At 48.9% G+C, this 18932-nt stretch overlaps 2 protein-coding genes across 3 annotated transcripts in view; one reads left to right on the forward strand and one right to left on the reverse strand.

Annotated features, from left to right (window-relative positions):
• Window positions 1-18932, forward strand: part of Bbip1 (BBSome interacting protein 1) — a 104615-nt gene that overhangs the window by 64153 nt on the left and 21530 nt on the right. Inside the window, exon 5 of one of the 2 annotated variants that reach the window (XM_071610923.1) lies at window positions 17853-17922. The exons of the other annotated variant lie outside the window; for it this stretch is intronic. Coding sequence (XP_071467024.1) covers window positions 17853-17922 — 70 coding nt within the window. The remainder of the gene's footprint in view (window positions 1-17852; window positions 17923-18932) is intronic. 2 annotated transcript variants of the gene reach the window in all.
• The window catches only part of Rbm20 (RNA binding motif protein 20), a 181976-nt gene continuing 171441 nt past the window's right edge, over window positions 8398-18932 (reverse strand). Inside the window, exons 13-14 of the mRNA XM_027930004.2 lie at window positions 13511-13632; window positions 8398-9569 (exon numbers count right to left, since the gene is read on the reverse strand). Coding sequence (XP_027785805.2) covers window positions 9459-9569; window positions 13511-13632 — 233 coding nt within the window. The 3' untranslated portion in view covers window positions 8398-9458. The remainder of the gene's footprint in view (window positions 9570-13510; window positions 13633-18932) is intronic.

Below are 18932 nucleotides of genomic sequence, written 5' to 3' on the forward strand. Positions count from 1 at the left end.
ACTCTAGGGACACGTGGAGCCAGAAGGAGGGAAAGAAGGCAGGAATGTGGCCTCTGGGGAGATCATGCTTCCCCAGGACATGAGAAGATAAGGGAAAAGCTGAGAGGATAAGTCTACAGAGGAGGTAAGAGAGGGAGCCCCAATCTGTCACCTAGCTGCACCCTGGAGTTTGGGTCCTCAACTTCCAAGGTGTCCAGGGGCCAGCTGGGATCTCAGGGGTCTTGTGACTAGAGAAGGACCTTTAGGAGAACTTTGGAGGCCCCTGATGATGGGAGTGGGCTATAGACTGGCTGACCATCTCCCACCACTCTAAGGTGAACGTAGTTCCTGTGCCAGCATCAGGAAAGAATCCAGTACAAGGCACACTGAGTGTGCCCTGCCCTTCTGCTAGATGCTGGGTAGTGTGAGTATAAAGAAGGGGTGTGGCTATGCTCAGCAGCTCAGAAGGGAATCCTGCGTCAACCCAGGACTTCTGATCTCTGAGCTGCAGAAGTCCTGTCTGATCTGCAAATCCTAACCCAGAGCAGCCCCGCCAACCCTGGCTGCACCATAGAAACCATCCAAGGCAGCTCAGAGATCAGAACCTCTGGGAAAAATGGGGAAAGGCTTTCTTTGGGAGTATATGTAGAGCTAAGGTAGAGGGGGAAAAGGCCCTGAGTCTTAGAGTCCTATTTCCCTTTTGGCTTTCAAATCTGGGCCCTTCTGAGCTTTGGAGGCTCCTTTTTGGCCTCTGCTCTCTGCTGATCTCTGGCTGCAGGCTGTGTGATGCTGGGAACAGGTCGGATTTAATTATTAATCACCTGGCCAGACCAATTAATCTCGACCAAGGTCTCTCTCTTCCAGGGCTCATCCACTTAGTGGTCCAATCCCCTCTTCCCTCCCCAGTGCCTTCTAGATTCTAGAAGAGGATGCCAGGAGTCTTCCTGCAGCCCCTGGGTCTGTGTGGGCATCAGGGAGGCAGGTGTGGTTTCCAAGGTGCAGGGTGAACCAAGGCCATCCACCCAGTGTTGACACAACTGTCATAAACCTACTTTGTTCCCAGCTCTGCCTGGGAAGGTCCTGGAGAACTGGGTGGGCCTGGCTAGGTGGGGATGCCGAGTGAGGACAGACTGGCTTGGGGAAGGGATGCCTCTGGGGGTACAGAGAGATGAGGCCTACAGGGGAAGCCCAGCTCTGAGGCTGCAGAAGAATCTAACTATTAAAAGGCTGAGTTTGAAGCCAAATGTCTGAGCCAACTCCCAACACTAGGTTGGGGGACCTGGGGAGGGAGAGATAGGCAAGGGCAAGACAGGAGGTAGTGGGGTGGCCCTGCTCCCTGGACTGCTCCAGCTCCTGCAACCCGCCCCCTGAGTCAGTCCTCATGGTACCTGGTGACTGGGAGGAGACCTGGGACTCAGGCTCCTGTAACTCCAGCCAGTCCCAAGGATGGGTGAGGGGACTGTTCAGTTCTTCAGCTAACATTCACTGCTCCTGGCCCTGTGGTGAGCACAGTAGAGCAGGACATGCTCCCTGCCCTTGTGGACTCAGTGACTGCTGAATGAGGCAAACCTGTAAACAGACCATAAGGCAACATGATAAGAGCTATAAAATAGGAGCCTCTGTGCGCATGTCCCCATGGAAGGGGTACAGAGGGCCCCAGGACAACTGGAGGAGGCCATAGAAGGTCAAGGAAGGCTTCATAAAGAAGGTAGCATTATAGAACACCAAGTCATAGTTTCCAAGTAGTGAGAAAGGGGAAGGATATTCCAAGCAGTGGGAAACCCACATGCAAAACCAAGGAACTGAGAAAGGGCCTGTTTGGGGACCAGGAAACATGAGCAGGGCTGAGCCACAGACAGAGGCTGGCAGGGAGGGGAGTGGAGATGGGGGTGCTGACAGCCAACTAAGGCATATGAGGTACACATGGGCCGAGATGGAGAGAGAAGCCCCCGACTAAGCCTGCTCCACAGAGCCATTTGAGTGCTCCTGATGGCAGACTCCAGTTGGGGGTGGGAGAATGGTCATAAGGACCATGCTCCCCACACACTGCGGCCCATATTACTGGGGTTATAGAGAGCTCAGGGTAGTGACCATCCCAGCCCTACTTGTGATGGATAGTGAGTCTCCTCTGCTGTGTTTCTTCAGCTCCAACAACCTCAGGCAAGCACAGAGCACTTATCGAATGTGCAGATGGGAAGACTGAGGTGGCTGGAGGTAGATATTGCCCCTGAGTCAGAGAGAGTTCATGGTAGATTTGTCCTAGGAACTCCAGGGTCCTGATTGCCTGCAGTGACCTATGCCTAAGCCAGAAAGCTCTCTCCTTCCTAGGCTTGCAGACAGAAAGGATGAGAGGCCTCATGGGAAAACAGGGGTGCCCTCTGCATATCTCCTCCCCCTGCCATACCTTATCAGCCAGGTGTGAGAGGCAGTTCCCAGGCTGGCCTGAGGGAGGCAGAACTTCTCAGACAGGCTAGGTTCCCTCTTGGCTGCTGTCATCCTTCGCAGCGGGGGTGTGGCGGGGCGGGGACCCAAGAGTAAATGCTAGAGAATATTTTTCCCCAGGACATAGATAGGCAGGGTCCCTTCCCCTTGCACCCTCTCCCCTAACTGAGCCCTCTGGTATGGCAGGATAGGGCAGTCAGTGGTGGGGATACAGTAGCCTCGCCCTCGTTCTAAGGACATTGGTTCCCAGAAGTTTAGTCAACAGGAGAGATTTGAAAAGGGGGTTGAGAACAAAACAAGCAAGCACCCAAACTTGGTATAGACTCTCAGATGGGCTTTGGACACTGAGAGGTGTTACCCTGACATCAGCCACCTCCTCCCACAGTCAAGGAACCATCCCAATTCCCTCCCCGCCAGGCATCTCCACTGTGCTTTTCTCCAAAGTTGGACTGTCAGCTGCCTAAGGATTCTTTCAAATCATTAGTGCCTCAGTGCCTCTGCCCATATCGTATACCATCCCACAAAATTCTTCTAGAACACAGAGTCAGGAAGAACAATCTCCTATAAACTGGAATGCTACTTCATTCTAACAAGAGAGCCATGAGAGAGGGCATGCTTCCTCTTTTTGCCTTGGCTCCAGGAAGCTCACATCGGGTACCTACTTGTCACTATTCTATCAGCCCATGGAGATTACATACTTGCCACCTCCAAACTTCTTCCAGTCTTATCTAAAAGTTTTCTGTTAGCTTAATCTGATTTATCATCTCATTTCCTTGTAAGGAAGAGATGGCAGGTAAAAAAACAATCAAGTTTCACACAGGAAGGTCAAAAGTGAAAACTACTAGCTGGCATTCTGGGGTTTTTGGGAAATCCCCTTTTGATCACACCCCTCTACCCCCAAATCCTCAGAGAGCAGACATCAGAGTGATTTCCTTTTTTCCTCTACCTGAAGCAGGAGGAAGTTGAGCAGTCCCTGGGGTCCCTCCTTCCTCTTTTCCCCAGGTACCCTGCTCCCCAGGCATAATCTCCAGAGTAAAGAGTAAGAAGGAACAGTGTTTCTTTGTTCCCCTTTGGTATTTTTTCCTATTTCTCTTGTGGTTGAAGGCCTTTCTCCATCTACTTTCTTGGGAGAGAAGGTATTGGAGAGATCAGTTTCTAGAATTTAATAAGTATGATGTCTGTCACAGGTTCTTTGAAGTATAGCTAAATTAGGATGCTCTTGGTGTACCCAGAGGTTAGTGGCTTTTGGGAGATGCAGGAGCAAAGGAAAGCCTCTGGCCTAGACAGGCAGGTGAGAATAGTGGTGGACAGCATGGTTTGAGTTGTTGAGTACACCTGGGTTTTTCGTTTTTCTTTGATGTACTGGGAGTTAAAGCCAAGGGTGTTCTACCACTGAGCTATATCCCCAGTCCCCCACCTTGTTTTAATATGCTTTATTTTGGGATAGGGTCTCACTAAGTTGCTGAGGACAGCCTTGAATTTGTGATCCTCCTGCCTCAGCCTCCTGAGCTGTTAAGATTATAGGCATGCATTACTACTCTGGGCATAGACCTGGGTTTGAATCCAACTCTGCTTCTGATGGCCTGTCTGACCCTTTGCAAACTCCGTCTCTCTCTAAGCCTCAATTTCCCCTGCTATGAAATGGGAAGAAAGTAGCACCTGCCTCTTGGCATTGCCAAGAGCTCAAGGGAGACTGTCCCTGCAGAGTACACACTGGGTATGGTACATGGACGGGCCCAATCAGCAGGGCTGATGCTGGTCCTCACAGTAGCTCATGAAGGGCAGGAAAGAAAAATGCAAATGAAACTTAAGGTCCCGTGATGCAGTGACATGGCTCTAGCCATGCTACTGTTTTCTGTCACTGCAGTCTCCCCAGAGGATTGTAGGCTCTGAGCAGTTCTCTGTCTGCAGAGGCAGAGATCCCATCAGATCTCCAGGAGTCTTCCTAAGGACCTCCGAGCTTTCAGTCATTAATACAGACAAAGAGTGTACTGAAGACTGGCTTTCCCTAAGTGCAATAACTAAAAACATCCTGCCACGTGCCCCAAACCCAGTCTCATGATCATCCCCTCCTTCTCTGCCAGATCCCACCATCTCCATCTGCCAAAGGCTGGCTGATCTCCTTTTTCTACCCCTACACCCACTGTACCAAGCCTTTTTTATACTAGAATTCCCTCAACCTTGAATGGTCTCCATTCATATGGTCTCCTGCACCCCTCAACCAGTAAAATAAATGCCCCTTTTATTCTAGGAGCTTCTGGGGAATTCCCTGCTTGACATCTAGGGTAGCATTGTTCACAGTGTGATCAGAGAACTCTACCTGCACTGAATCACCCCAAAGCCCTGCTAAAATGCACACATCTGGGCCCTTCCCATGACCAGAATCTTCACAGAAGAGGGCCAAGAATCTGTATTTCTAGCACGTTTTCCAGGTGATTCTAAAGCATGAGCCCAGATTCCTACCACTACCTAGGAGGAGAGTCTATATTTGCTATTATTATTTGAAAGGTAACTGGTCTCGAGCCAGATAGGGCCAAGGTTTGTGTTCAAGTGGCCTGACCTAGTGGGGCACCGTAAGCAGCAACTCCAGTGTCTAGGCCATGACAGAGGCAGGGGCAGTCTGGAGCTGACTTCCGGGGGGAGGTGTGGAAACATGGAGGGGGGGGGGGGGGTTGTGTCAGGGCTTCACCCCAGGGGACTGGCTCAGAACCATGCTGTAGGGCCCACAGGATCAAAGAGCAGACAGGAACACCCAGGGATGGGGAACGACTTCAGGGCCTCCACACTGCTCAACTCCAGTGGCCATTATTGCTAGAGTCCAGTGTGGCTGGTGCTCTCTAGAATTGTGCCACCTAGAAAAACAAACAGGCTGCAATGAGGCACTGGGGGCGTCCTGGAGCCCAAACTTAGGGCAGCAGAGTGAGCTCTAGGCCCATTCCCTGCTTCTGCCAGCTAAGGGACAGACAGCAGCTGCAGGGAAGAATGCTTCTTTGGCTGAGAACTGGAGGGATGAGCTCTGCCAGAGGATGGTGGCCATGGGGTGGAGATGAGGCAGGGGTGGGGGTGGAGCAACAGGTTCAACAGGAACTTTCTTCAGGTCAGCAATCTGCTCTCAACAATTACAGTAAGCCCCACTCTGCCCTCTGGGTCCATCTGCCCAGCCCCTTCCTATGAACTCAGGGACACTCAGGGAAAGGCCTAGAGAAGGATCTAGGTCATTTGAAGGACTGGTCAACAGAGTCTATCAGATTGACCTTATTTTGCTGAAAGAAATGGTTGAGCTGGGCACGGTGGTGCATGCCTATAATCCTAGTGGCTTGGGAGGCAAAGGCAGGAGGATCATGAGTTTAAAGCCAGCCTCAGCAAAAGCGAGGTGCTAAGCAACTCAGTGAGCCCCTGTCTCTAAAATACAAAATAGGGCTAGGGATGTGGCTCAGTGGTTGAGTGTCCCTGAGTTCAATCCCTGGGAGAGAGAGAGAGAGAGAGAGAGAGAGAAATGAAATGGTTGAGAAAGAACTTAAGAACTCCTGAAATGTGGAGGGTTGATGTACAGAGCACAGGTTGCAAAGGCAGATGAGATTTGGTGCTTTACAGAGTATCAAATGCTCTCACACTAACTATCTAACCTTGGAGGGGAGTAATGTCATTACCTTTTATGCACTTAAGGAAGCAGGCCTTAGAAAGTCACAGGGCTAACAGTGGCAGGATGTGGCCTCTGTTGGCCCTGCTATGTCCACTACAGTACTGGCCATCAGATCTTCATTTTCATGGTGCATGGAACTACCAGAGATGGCCTGATTATTGTGCAGGACAGCTGGGTTCAGTCACCGGAAGGCTGGGGTGCACTGGGGAGCAAAGCTAGGGGTTTGTAAGAGGCCAAGAGATTGTTTGCCTGAGCTCTAAAAGGGACAGCAGCCTCCCGCTTCTTCAGGCTCATTCTCCAGAGCCTCGCCCCTGAGAATCTCTTATTCACTCTGGTTTCCTAACCAGAAGTCTAAATGGAAGCTGTTTTGTTCTTTTTGTTCAAGACTTTAAATATTCATGAATCAGAGAGGGACCAGATCCCCATCTTTGAGCTGAGTAAGCTACCCACAGCGAAATGCTGAAGGACCCCTGTATGACATATGGCCACTCACTTATAAGCTTTCAAATTCTCTTTATTAAAAATCTTTTCCCACTTTTGTAAAAACAAACACTTTGCGGTCAGTTATACAAATCAGGAAAAATGGTGACAATTTATAAGACACTCAACAAATTTCAATACTTTACAAGTTCAAACTTAAATTAACTAGTGTTTTTCTTTTTTCTCATCAACTCACAAAACAAACTCTGGTCCAGTTCAAGTATAATCTAACAGATCACTACCTCAGACTGTCCAAGAATGGGAAACTCTGATATTAACAGCTGCTGCTCACACCAACATCAAGTTCACCAAATCCTTTGGGAGTATTGTCTGAATGTATTTTATTCCAGGTGTTAACAGTGAAAAGATAATGACCCAGGTCTTTGGATGTATTAACCCAGGGCACAAATGAATCTGTTGCTCAAGGTAGCAACCTCTTTTGAGCCACCCTTTTGGGGAGACACTTTGAAATGGTTGACAAAAACACTGAAGAAACGCTTTACAAAAGAAATCATTATTTTCCTGGCTGCCTTTCATATACTGCATTGTATGTGACATACATAGGAATAAAAAGTGCAAATTATAGGGTCTGTGACGGGCCATCCCAATGGAACTGTATAAAAATAAATAGAAATAAATACGTGTGTGTGTGTGTGTGTGTGTGTGTGTGTGTGTGTATATACACACACACATACAAGTACAGGATCTCAGATGATTTTAAACTGAAGGTTCTAATTGAAGGCAGAGACAGACTCTCCTCTCTCTCTCTCTCTCTCTCTTGGGGGTTGTCCCCAACTTTCCAATATGAAGGTCAGTCTACCACAAAAGGAGCCATTGCATTGTATGGGGACCTACCATAGGGATTTCCACAAGGACACTGCAGGGGTGGAGGGCCAGGGGATTTAATGAGGTCTGCTCCTGCTTTCTGGGGATAAAACATCCAGTTTCTCTAATAACAATGCTCAGCTCTAGCCTGTGATAGAGGACGTAGGCTCTTCCCAGGAAGATTCAGTGAAGGGGCCAAACTGCTGCTCCCAGAATCCTCTTCAGTGGAAATAAAGACACACAGGATCAACAGTTTTCTGAGAAATGGCTGGTGTTCAGAATGCTGGATTAAAACCTGTGGGGTGAGCCAGGGGTACAGTCTGGGCTGAGCCATAGCCTTCGGGGTCTTTTCTATTTGAGATGCCAACCTTCCTGAGGCCTCCTAGGCCTGCTGCTGGGCTCTGGTTTCTTGCTTCTTCCAACCTCTCCTCACCACTCCTGTCCAAACTGGTCTCTTTTCCTCTGGTAAGTGCCTTCACTCTTCTCTCTTCACTCAGGGACTGCGTGCCTCAAGGAGTACGCGTGATCGGCTTCCATTTTTACATTTGTTTCTTCTGTACCTCGGTTTCCTCATTGATCACATGTCAGCGTTGAACTAGATCATTCCACCTTTCTTGCATTAGTGCAGAAGACAGAAGGTGCAGAATAAGGGGGAAAATAAACCCCACATAATCCCTGCGAAGTCTACCTGCCCACATGGAGGAACAGAAACAACAGGAAGCTCCCAGGGGACAGACATCCATCTTTCTTGTCCCCACCCAGGGCACTAAGCCGTGGAGGCGCCTTCAGGGGAGTACCTCATCTCCTGGAAAGGGCACTGGCTCTCTTCTTCCTGGGCTCCACTCGTGGCATTAGCAGAGCCTCATTTATTCCAGCAATGTCAGGCTGAGACCCTGCATCCTATCTGGGGCCCGAAGGCACTGACCCCATTGGGAATAAGGGCTCTTCTGTTCTTCGTAACGTTTTGACCTCAGAGTCTGTACATCTGGTCAGCCTGGAGCAGCACTGCATCTTCTGCCCAGCTGGAAAGGACCCACCTACAAATACCTGGCAAACCTCAAGCCACTCTTCAGTCCTGTGGCCTTCTCTTAGCTCCCCGCCACAGAGGGATCATTTTGAAACCTCCCCACTTGTGAGGTCCCTGGACCCCCTGAGGGCAGGCACCCAGGGTGAGTCAAGGACAGATGCCGGTTCCTGGTTTTGGCATCTCTCCTGCCAATGCCGCGTGGCAGAGGCCAGCCGTTCAACCAGAGCCCACATCAGTTTGCTGTTCCAACTGAAGGGAAAAGACACTCCTGTCCTCGTTTTTAGTGAAAAATGAATCTATACCAGAATCACTGTCCAGAAAAGAACAAATCCTGACAATCTCTGAAATTGAGAGGTAGGATATAACTTCAGAATTTATCAGAGCTTCAACCATGCAGGGCTCTTTTCTTCATAAAATCAAGCTGATTTTACTTTAAGTCATTTCAATCTGGTGGCTTTCTAGAAAAACTGCGAGGAGAAAGAGCTATTTATAATAGGGACTTTTCAAAAAAGTGGGGTTCAGCCGAAAGGAGCGGTTAATGAAGCCACTCTCTGCTACTGTCAACTGATTCTCTCTAGTGGCTCCTCTCAGGACTGGGCTCCCCAACACAGGACACCCAAGGGACATAGAGATGCCAGGCTGAGACTCTTGCTGCAGATTCCCAGAAAGAACTCTCCTGACCCAGGGTTTCCATTAAACCTCTTCCTTGCATGACTCAGTCTGGCCTGACCTGTTATATCCCATCAAGAATTTAAACACTCTGAAAATCCCTGAGAAGTTGGATTTTATGAAAAGGAAATGATTCTTGGCACAGGAGGAAGAAGATGGGGGAGGGAGCAAGAGGAAGAGAGAAAAGCAAACTGAACGATTGTGAGAGAGAAACTGGGGTCCAGAGGGAGAGAGTTGAGGGTGCCCTGGCTCATGGAGACACTTTAGGGGTTTTTAATGAGTCTCAGGCAGCGTGCACTGCCTGGTTTTTCTTCCTCTCTGCTTTAGTCCTGTCCGGGAGGCCCAGCCTCTGCAGGCCTCCTCTTCTACCTTCCAGCAGCAGCAGCAGCAACATCAGAGCCTCTTCCTTTCAAAGTGCGGCACGATTCCGCCGTCCTCAGGCCTGGGGCTGCCTGCCCCCTCTGTCTCCTTCAGGCCCTCCTCTGCCAACTGCGACAAGTATTTCTGTGATGAGGAAAGAGGGACAAAAGAGGCAGGGAGATGTCAGTGGTGACCTGAGGAGGGAGGAGAGGAAGGGGTGAGTGGACCACCCTCTCCTGTTGCCAGTTACTTGTGGGGCTATAGGACCCCATTATGTTAGTTTACAAATAATGTGAATCTCTCATGGAAAAAGTACAAAGTGTAGATGCAAACCACTGCCACCCTGATCTGGCACCAAGCTCTTTCTAACTGCTTGGCTTACACACACTCCTGGAGGTCCATGATGGATTGAAATGGGCCCATCTGCTCTGCAGCTGGGGGTTGCCTCCATGGCTCACAAAGTGCTCACAGCTAATGCTCTGGCCAAGCACCAAGAACCGGCTGGGGCTGCTGGTTCTGGAGTCCATGCAGAGACACAGGACTAGGAGAGGCCTGGGACCCCAGCTGGGTCCTCTGACTGTGTCAGGGCACAGCAAGGACTGTGGGAAGAGCTCTGGACTAGAGGTCAGAAAAGGTTGGTCCAGCACAGAGGTTAAATGTTAAAGGCTCTGCCATCTGGTGACCTACGTTCAAATCCTGGCTCTCAGCAGGCAAGTGACTGAATATCCCCGACAGGTGTGAAGTGAAGGTAACAGTGGGGACCTGGCGCAGGACTGCTGTGAAGTCCATGAGAGGCAACACAAAGCATTTGGCATGGTGCCAGGCACAGAGTGAGCGCTCGGGAATATCAATCTTTCTCATTAGGGGTGCTAATGATTTGGAGAAGTCCCTCATCTTCTCTCAGCCTCAGGTTCCTAATCTGTTGAGTAGAAGCAATAGTTTTTCCTCATCCCTCCCCCGGGATGAGACTGTGGCTTTTGGAGGTGGGTGCAGCCTGACAGGGACAGAGGCTACTGCAGGTGTCTGTGGGCCTGGTTGCTGCTGGGGAGCCTGGTCTCTCCTCTGCTTCAGCCAGGAAGGGGAGGTGGCCAATGGAGTGCAACGAGTATGGGCCTGCTCCTCTCCGGGTCCTGGAGCCACGCCCATGTCCACTTTCTGTCTAGTGCAGCCTCCACCTGCCGTTCCACACCACTTTGGGTGGATTCTCTCAGTGCCAGGAGTGGGGCATAGCAGGGGTGCCTTGGAGGGCATGGAGGCTCCTTCCCCCTGCTCTCTGCTCCAAGCGTGATCCGGCCCTACCTCAAGGCCTCCTGTTGGGTGTTAACTTTACAAGTTGCCTGACTTAGGTGTCAGCCAGCACCTGCTGCTTGGGTCTGAATTCTTCACTGTTCACATGTGTAATTTGGAGTTGGACAGATGGAGCTGTATGGACAGAGACATTCTAAAAAGGCCACTGACAGAAACCCTATCCAGGAGGACTCCGGTGGAGGCTTCCAGCTCCTGACAGATGCTCCAAGGAAACCTGAACTGTGGTTGGTCTGCATAAGGGGCTTAGCCAATGTCTGCACCGGGTGGCTGGGGACCACAGAAGTGGTTCTGGCTAGCTAAGGGAGGGGAGTCTGCCTGGGGTTTGGCACAGAGGCCCAGAACACAGCATGGTCTACTGCCCTGCAAACAAAACAAAACAAACAAACAACAAAAACAAAACAACAAAACAAAAATAGGCCCTGGCAAATCTGAACTCTCTGAACGACAATGACCTCGAACTGCTTGGTGTCTGGGAATGCAGGATAAAATAAAAGATTCTCCCATCAAGGTATCAGAACTTGCTGGAAAGATTGTTTAAAATGCAAATTCTTGAGCCCAGCCTAGTGGCAATGAGAAGGCAGGTGGCAGGGAGGTCCAAGGAGATGCACTTTTTAAAGATGCCAGCTGGGACACAGACTAAGGTTTGGGAAAACCAAGATCAGATGATCTCTAGGACCCTTCCAGCCCTGCCATTTCATAGTTTTCATTGTGTTGGGAAGAGGGCAATGATATCTTCAGACTGGATGACTGTCCTCAGTTGGCTCTGTGGATCCCAGTGTGAACCCCCTTCTCTGGCCAACTCAGGCTTTATCCCCCTACTTCCCAGGAGAGGTGGGACCTGTGGCTGCCTTGGTCAGAGCAGCTGCTCTGCTCTCCAGAGGGAAATCAAGAGGCTTAAGCGGCCTGAGTTTGGGCACAGCCAACGATAGTGATTTACAAATGCTGACTCAGGCCGTGAAGTTACATGTCTCTATTTGCAAGCCCAGTTAATACAGTAAAAAGAGGAAAGTGACTAAGAATCAGGCAATCTAGGCCCAGTTACTTACTATCTGCCTGGCCTTTGACAAATCATAGGCTTCTCTATGAGCCTGTATCCTTGTTATAAAATGAGAGTCAACCCACATCTGAGGTTTTTTTTTTTTAATCTTTTTATTTTTTGGTACTAGGGATTGAACCCAAGGGCACTTTACCTGAACTACATCCCTAGTTCTTTTTTTTTTTTTTTTTTTTTCTTAATTTTGAAACAGGGTCTTGCTAAGTTGCTGAGGGTCTAAGTAGCTGAGACTGGTCTCTATCTTTCGATCTTCCTGCCTCAGGCTCCAGATTTTCTGGGATTACAGGCATGAATCACCATGCCCAGCTGAGTTTCTTAACACAGGATGCATATTCCAATTGTCTGGGGAAATTTCTCAAATTATATATTCCTGTCCACTCCCTGCCCTCAACTCTACTCAATATCTGACCTAGTACATGTACTTTCAAAAATATTGTCCAGGAAATTCCTGTTCACATCCCTGGTGAAGTACAACCAGATAAGCCACTCTAACAATTTAACTGAAATAGTGATGCTTGGTTTGGAATTAGGGTGCAGATGCTATGGGGCTTGGAATTAGGGCACAGATACTATGGGGACTTTTTGAGCTGAGCTTGTAGAGTAAACCACAACTTGCTGCTTATAGTAAAAATGGAAAGTTCCTTGAGATGTTCATACCTGTCTGTTCAGTTGCTAAAACCTAGCCTGCACCAGAAGTTAATCATGAAATCCCCATTCAAACATAATCTATATTAGGTAGGTCTACATTATAGAACACACGACCATAGTTCATTGATTTTTTAAAATACGTTAACATCTCTGAAATCACAATGCCTTTTACAGTTGATGGAGTCTTACTGTTGAATTCGCAGTATAGCTTTTTCTAGTTGATATCAAAAAGTGGTGTCTTGGGGCTGAGGATGTAGCTCAAGGGCAAAGTGTGTGCTTGGTATGCTCGAGGCCCTGTGTTCAACCCCTAGTACCACACACATAAACAAAAACAGTGTCTCACAAATGATGGCAGATTCAATTGGATGAAATATGGTATATAGTATATTTTCATATGTAATCTTTTCATATACTATATCCATATTTATTTTAATTTATTGTTTGTCTCCTATACTAAAATGGAAGCCCCTTGAGGACAGGGATTTTTCTGTTTTTGTGGCTGTATCTCCAGTGTCAGGTTCATAATCTGCCTGTAATAATTACTGGCTATCTGGATGAACATTAACTGGAACACAATCATGTTTTTCATTCTAGCAAAGAGGGCTACCTGCACAGTGGAAGAGAAACAGAAACATACCACCATAGTTCATTGATTTTTAAGACACCTTATGGTCAGTCCAGGTGTAGCTAGAACCACCAGGTCTGGTAGAAAGAGGTCAGCCCCAGCCTTGGGCCAGGAGACTCAAGCTATTCTGTCTAGCTGGGGAGGCAGCTATTTAAAAAGCAAGCCCAAACTAAAGATGTAAGTACTAAAGGTGAGACGGATGCTCTGGGAGCCACCGGGTGGCATGGCCTGGTGTAGTCAGGGGTTATCCACATGGGAGGAGGACATAGAAACTCACGGAAGCAGACCTGAAGGGCCTGCCTGGGGAATGAAAGTCTCTGTGCCTTGGGTATGCCTTGTGGGTGGGAGCAGCAGTCAGAGGCAAGCAAGGCCAGAGACTCTGGATGCCTGGCCTGAGCACAGAGAAGGGGGAATCCCAGAGAGTGCTGAGCAAGGAAGGCTGGTGGTTACCTGTAAGTTCCTGTAGTGGACAGCGCTGCGACAGTGGCTCACCTTCGCCGCCTCCTCGCTTGTGTAGAACAGCCCACACAGCTTGCAATAAAATCCAGTCCTGGGAACCACAAACTCCACACCTGAGGGAGGATGGGGAGGAACAGGCAGGTGTTAGGAAAGTGGTGGGAGGCCCCGTGGTCCGGTCAGCCACCCGAGAGATCCAGAGCACGGAGCTCCACCTCACTTGATGTTGACCTTGGCTGGTTCCCTGGCTTCTCCAAGCCTTACCTCAGTCACCTCATTTGCAAAACAGTCACAAAGAGGCAGCCCCTGCTTTCTTCGTGGGGTGGGGGTGGGGGTGCTGTGGAGGTAGGGGCTGTGCTCCACAGGAGGTGGCGGGTGCTTAGCAATCACATGCTCTGCGTCTTGTCTCTGGGAAGCCAGGCAGACTCTCCTACACCAACTTGCTTTCAGGGAAAGATGGAGGAAGGACATTTCTGATATTTCATTGCTTTGGGATTTCATTTCTCCACACTATACCCTTCTCTGAAGCTATTGTGACCAGGATTCTGAAAAAAAATTCTCTCAATTTTGTTTATTTCAGAAACATGTTCATTAAAGAAAAATGCTTAAATAATTAAAAGTGAAGGGAAAAAAAGATCAACCCAAATCACTCCACCCAGTTTCCTTTCATGTGATTTATCTCCATGTAGAGCTTCTTTCTTTCTTTCTTTCTTTCTTTCTTTCTTTCTTTCTTTCTTTCTTTCTTTCTTTCTTTCTCTCTCTCTCTGCACTTTTAATCATACCCTACATGCAATCCTGCATCCTCCCTTTTTCGCCAACAAGTGTATCTTACACATTTTACCACCTTCCTCCCATCTTTACATCTGACCCATCAGTCAACGGCATTTCCTTTGTGATTTTTAAAAATATAAGTCCTGGAATTCTGGGAGGCTTTTTGATACAAAAGACCCCCCCCCACACACACACCCCAACCACAGTGAAGTGACAGTGTCACAGTCAAAGGATTCATTTTTGAAGCAACGGTGGCTAGTCCAGCTTCTGTGAGGGTGTTTGGGAGGTCATGGTTTCCCTCTTGAAGACTTGGTCAGGGGAATGGAGCGTGCCCAGGTCTGAGAGGGTCTAGGCCAGATAGAGTCTATGCAAATTGGGACAAGTTAGCTGAACCCAGGGCCCAGTTTCCTCTCCTGAAAATCAGGGTCAGAAGAACACACACCCTGTGTCCTGTGCTGCAAAGCTCCATCAAGACAGCAGGTGTAAGGATTGTGACAAGCAGGACCCCAGGGGCTAAGGCTCAGGCTCTCGGGTCCCACCTGCAGGTTGGGGGACATGCTCTATGTGTGAGCAGATACCATGGCTCCTCTGCTAAGGTAGGCAGAGCCAAGAGATCAGGCACACTGGGCAGAAGGGAGAGAGGAACACAGCTTCTCCTTACAGGGAGAGAAAGGACAAGCTCCCACTGATGAGGGCTCTGAGTCTACTCCTGACCACAACCCCAGCCGCACCCCCCCTCACTTTCCTCCTCTGAGCTAAGTGCCTAGGAGACCCTGTCATAGAGAAGCAGCCTGGACTTGTAATTAGAACTTTTCCCATCTCAGTATAGCCACTTATTAATGCTAAGGGACAGCCCTGACAGAGAAGAGGAGAGAGGGAGAGAACCCAGGAGGCCCCTGGCTGCCCGCAGCCTGCCTTGACCATGACTGCACTGTGGTTTGGGCCCTGAGGCCTCCTCAGCCTGGGTTTTCTCTCACTGCCACATGGCTGGCCGGCAGAGCCCCCCCCCCCCAGTCGGCAGCAGTAGTGAGCAGGTGTCCCTTAGGTCCAGCTGCCCAGAGGGGGCTGAGTGTCCTTCCCCTTCTCCTTCCCCCAACCCTGACTGCAGAAGGACTTGTGGCCTTTCCTGGGCCAGCTGACCCCTCCACCTCACAAATAAGCTCCTGCTGTTGCTGAGGAAGAGCTTTAGGCAAGGCCCACCTCCTTCCCCCAGGGCCACCTACAACAGGGCTGGCTGCTCCTGGGGCCCACACAATCCACGGGCAGAGGGCTTTGATCAGTCCCATCCTCTGTCCCACACCAGACCCTGCAGGCCAACAGGGTGGCCTGGAACAGAGCCCTGGAGTTTCCACTGCAGGCCCTGGCCAAGCCTCTCAGACCCTGTCTTGAGACCCCCAGAAGGGGTGCAGCTGCCTCAGGAGTTCCCACAGAGCCTGAAGCAAGAACTGAGCTGGCAGCTGCTGTGCCTTGCAATCTGAGCTGCCCAGCTATCATCTATGGGGTTCTGGGTGAGATTTCACTTCAACAAAGGCTTCCATTGCTAAAAGGCAGGCGAGGGGAGACTTGGAAGAAACCACAGTACAGTGGAGAAAATATGGCATTTAGAGTCAGATAAACCTAGCTCTTTTACCTAGCTCAAGGTCTCTGTGTGACCTTGGGCACATTAATTAACCTCTCTGAGCTTGGTTTCCTTATCTGTAAAATAGGAATAATCAGACCACATATGATGCCATGGGAAGCACCTGTCAGTTTTCCTGTATTTGTTCGGAAACACATGTTAAATATTTCTTCACAGAAGCCAAGTGCCTAATTACTGGCCCTCGTGCCTTGCCCCCACCCTTCCCCAAAGCCACTGAGAGAACTGGATCTACAGTTTGTATCAACTTTCTTCTCTGGCCCCGCCCAGTAGGTTGGATCACTGTCCAAGGACAGGGAAAGAGAAGCTAGGGCGGGAGAATCCCCCACAGACTGGTGGTCCACTCAGATTAAGTGGGAATGATGCAGGCACCATGTGGCCATACCACTGCTTCAAGGGGCCTCTAGAATGTGGGATCATGGAGTGGCCAGCACCCCAGAAACACGGCTGTGGCCCCAACGTGCTCTGGAGTCACTCAGTCCTCCCAGTTTTCAGCCTCTGTTAAGTACAGTCATTAAAGCTGCATTTGCCTTCTAATAATAGCTCCTGGCAGGGTAATTATGACTCTGCCATCCTAGCGAAGCCTGGTGTGCAGGGAGGGGAAGCTCACTTTTTATCCGCAGTGCTGTTGGGTCCTGGGAAGAGCAGGCCTTGGCAGGCTCCGTCTGCCTGGGGTCACACAGAGCCTGCCTCAATCACATGAGCAGCTCCCGCCCCAGCCACGCCTGCCCCAGCGTCTGGCAACAGGACTGACCTCCCTTTCCTCCCAGTGGGGTGCCTAGTCCTTGGCACCCCTCATTTCACCTCCCTACTCTTCTCAGAGACAAAAATCTGAAAATGATGTCACCTCCCCGGAAATCTCTCTGCAAGCAGGGACCAGTCTTGGAGGGCCAAGGGTTCACAACCCCAGTAGGTAGGAAGCATAGTAGGTCTCAAAGACTATTTCATGAATAAACAGTCACAATAGATAGCCCTTAGTAAGTACCTCCTACTGGCAGGCACCAAGCCCTCACGCAGATCCATTCCTTCAGTCCTCAAAATAACTCTGTGTGTCAGGTTTCTATTACTGTGATTTATAGGGGAAGAAACCCAAGCGGAGGTGAAATGAGTTGCTCTTTGTCACTCAGCCATTAGGTGGTAGAGGCGGGATCTGAACCCTGGGAACCAGACACCACAGTCTGTGCTCTTAACTTCTGCACAGAAACTGCCTTTTGAACACTGCACTGTTGTTGCCTGAAATGATTCTGAACCTATAAGTTAGAGATAACACTTGCCCCTTTGGAGGACAGGAGGGCAGGGTGGTCAGAGAGCAGACATCCTGAGTTTGAAGTTGAACTTGCTGTATGAACTTGAGAAAGTCTCCAGACTTCAGTTTTCTCACCTCTTAATCACAGAAAAATAGAATCATGTCGGTTCTAATGAGCTAAGGGGCCTCTAAGCTAACTGAAGACAATCTGTCTCAAGCGAAAAACAACCCAGACTAAGTAAATGAATCAACAGAATGTGATGTATCCACATCCGGAAGGCAGTTTTCCTCAACAACAAAAGAAACAAACTATCAAAACTCTCCTCCCCACAGATGTATCTTCTTATTAGGGGAAATAAAAGCAGATGGGCAAACCTACAATATACTATAGGGTTTCCTTTATATAAAACTCTAGAAAATGCGAACAAATATTTAAATGTCAGAAAGCAGATAAATAGCTGCCTGGGGACTGAGGTGGGGGGCGGGGGGGGATTATAGGGAATCTCAGGAAATTTGGGGGTGATGAACATGTCCAGTACCTTGATTGTGGTGATGGTCTCACAGGTACATATACATGTCAAAACCCATCACACTGCACCTTTAAATATGTGCACTCCATTGTATGTCAATTATACCTCAATGTAACAATTTTAAAAAATGGGATATCATTTTCCTTGTAACAGCCTGGCCAAGATTGCAAGCTAAAAACACCAAAGTCGGCAAGGAGGTGGGGAATAGGAACTCTCCTTCAAGGTGAGTGAAAACTGATATCATCTTTTTGAAGTGCAATTTTGTAACAATTATAAAAATTTTAAATGCAAATACAGATGGCCCACAGCTCCCTGTCTGCTGCTAGCACCCAGTCCCACAGCAGTGTTGGCAGCCATTCAAAGGTGACGGAACAAGCACATCTGGAGGGCAACAGGGAAAGAGGTGAGAACGTGGTTCTAGAATTTGAATCCTGACTCCAGTCTTTGCCAATCGTTAGTTTTGTGAGTCTGCATCCCAGGTTCCTGAACTGTAAAGTAGGGATAAAGACATCACCTGCCTCACGGGTGTTGTGAACAGTTTAAGTGAAATAGTACATGCCAAGGATTGGAAGGCTGTCTATAGGGTGAGCAATGACAATCAAAACAGGGATGACAGCGTTTCATCATGGAAAGAAAAAAATTAAAAAAAAAAAAAAAAACATGGAAGACAACCGAAACGCTCACCAGTGGAGGAAAGAATCAACAATTTGCGGCACGGGTTTTTAAGATGGAATATTTGCAGCCGTTAAAAAGCATGTGTTCTCTGTGTACCGACACAAAGAGATCTCTGAGACCCTCTATTCAGTGAAGACAGCAAATCGTGGAACATGATGTGAATAACATGATCCTATTTTGGTGCGAGAAAAACTATCCGTGGGCCTGACAGTGGCTGCCTACAGGCTGGGGAGAGGCTGGGGAGATGAGCTAAGGCCTTGAACACTGACTTCATGTGGTTATCAATGTTTGAATGTGTTTCAATAATCTTTCACAATTTCTGTAATGAAAAAACAATAATACAAAGATGAATTACAAGGTAGAAGAATTTACCTTTAAATTTTTGCTTGTGTCAATTGAATTTCAAGTTCTTGGATGACACAAGACTTGGGGTACACCCTCGATGGGTTGCCCTACCGTGCCCGGTACAGTGACGAGGAGCATCGTGATTCATTCTAATGTCTTTTTTTTTTTTTTTTTTTAAGTTTCTGCCTTGGGAGACGCTGTGCTACAAATTAA

The sequence above is a fragment of the Marmota flaviventris genome, chromosome 4 (genome assembly GCF_047511675.1).
Source record: "Marmota flaviventris isolate mMarFla1 chromosome 4, mMarFla1.hap1, whole genome shotgun sequence".
Taxonomy (NCBI): domain Eukaryota; kingdom Metazoa; phylum Chordata; class Mammalia; order Rodentia; family Sciuridae; genus Marmota; species Marmota flaviventris.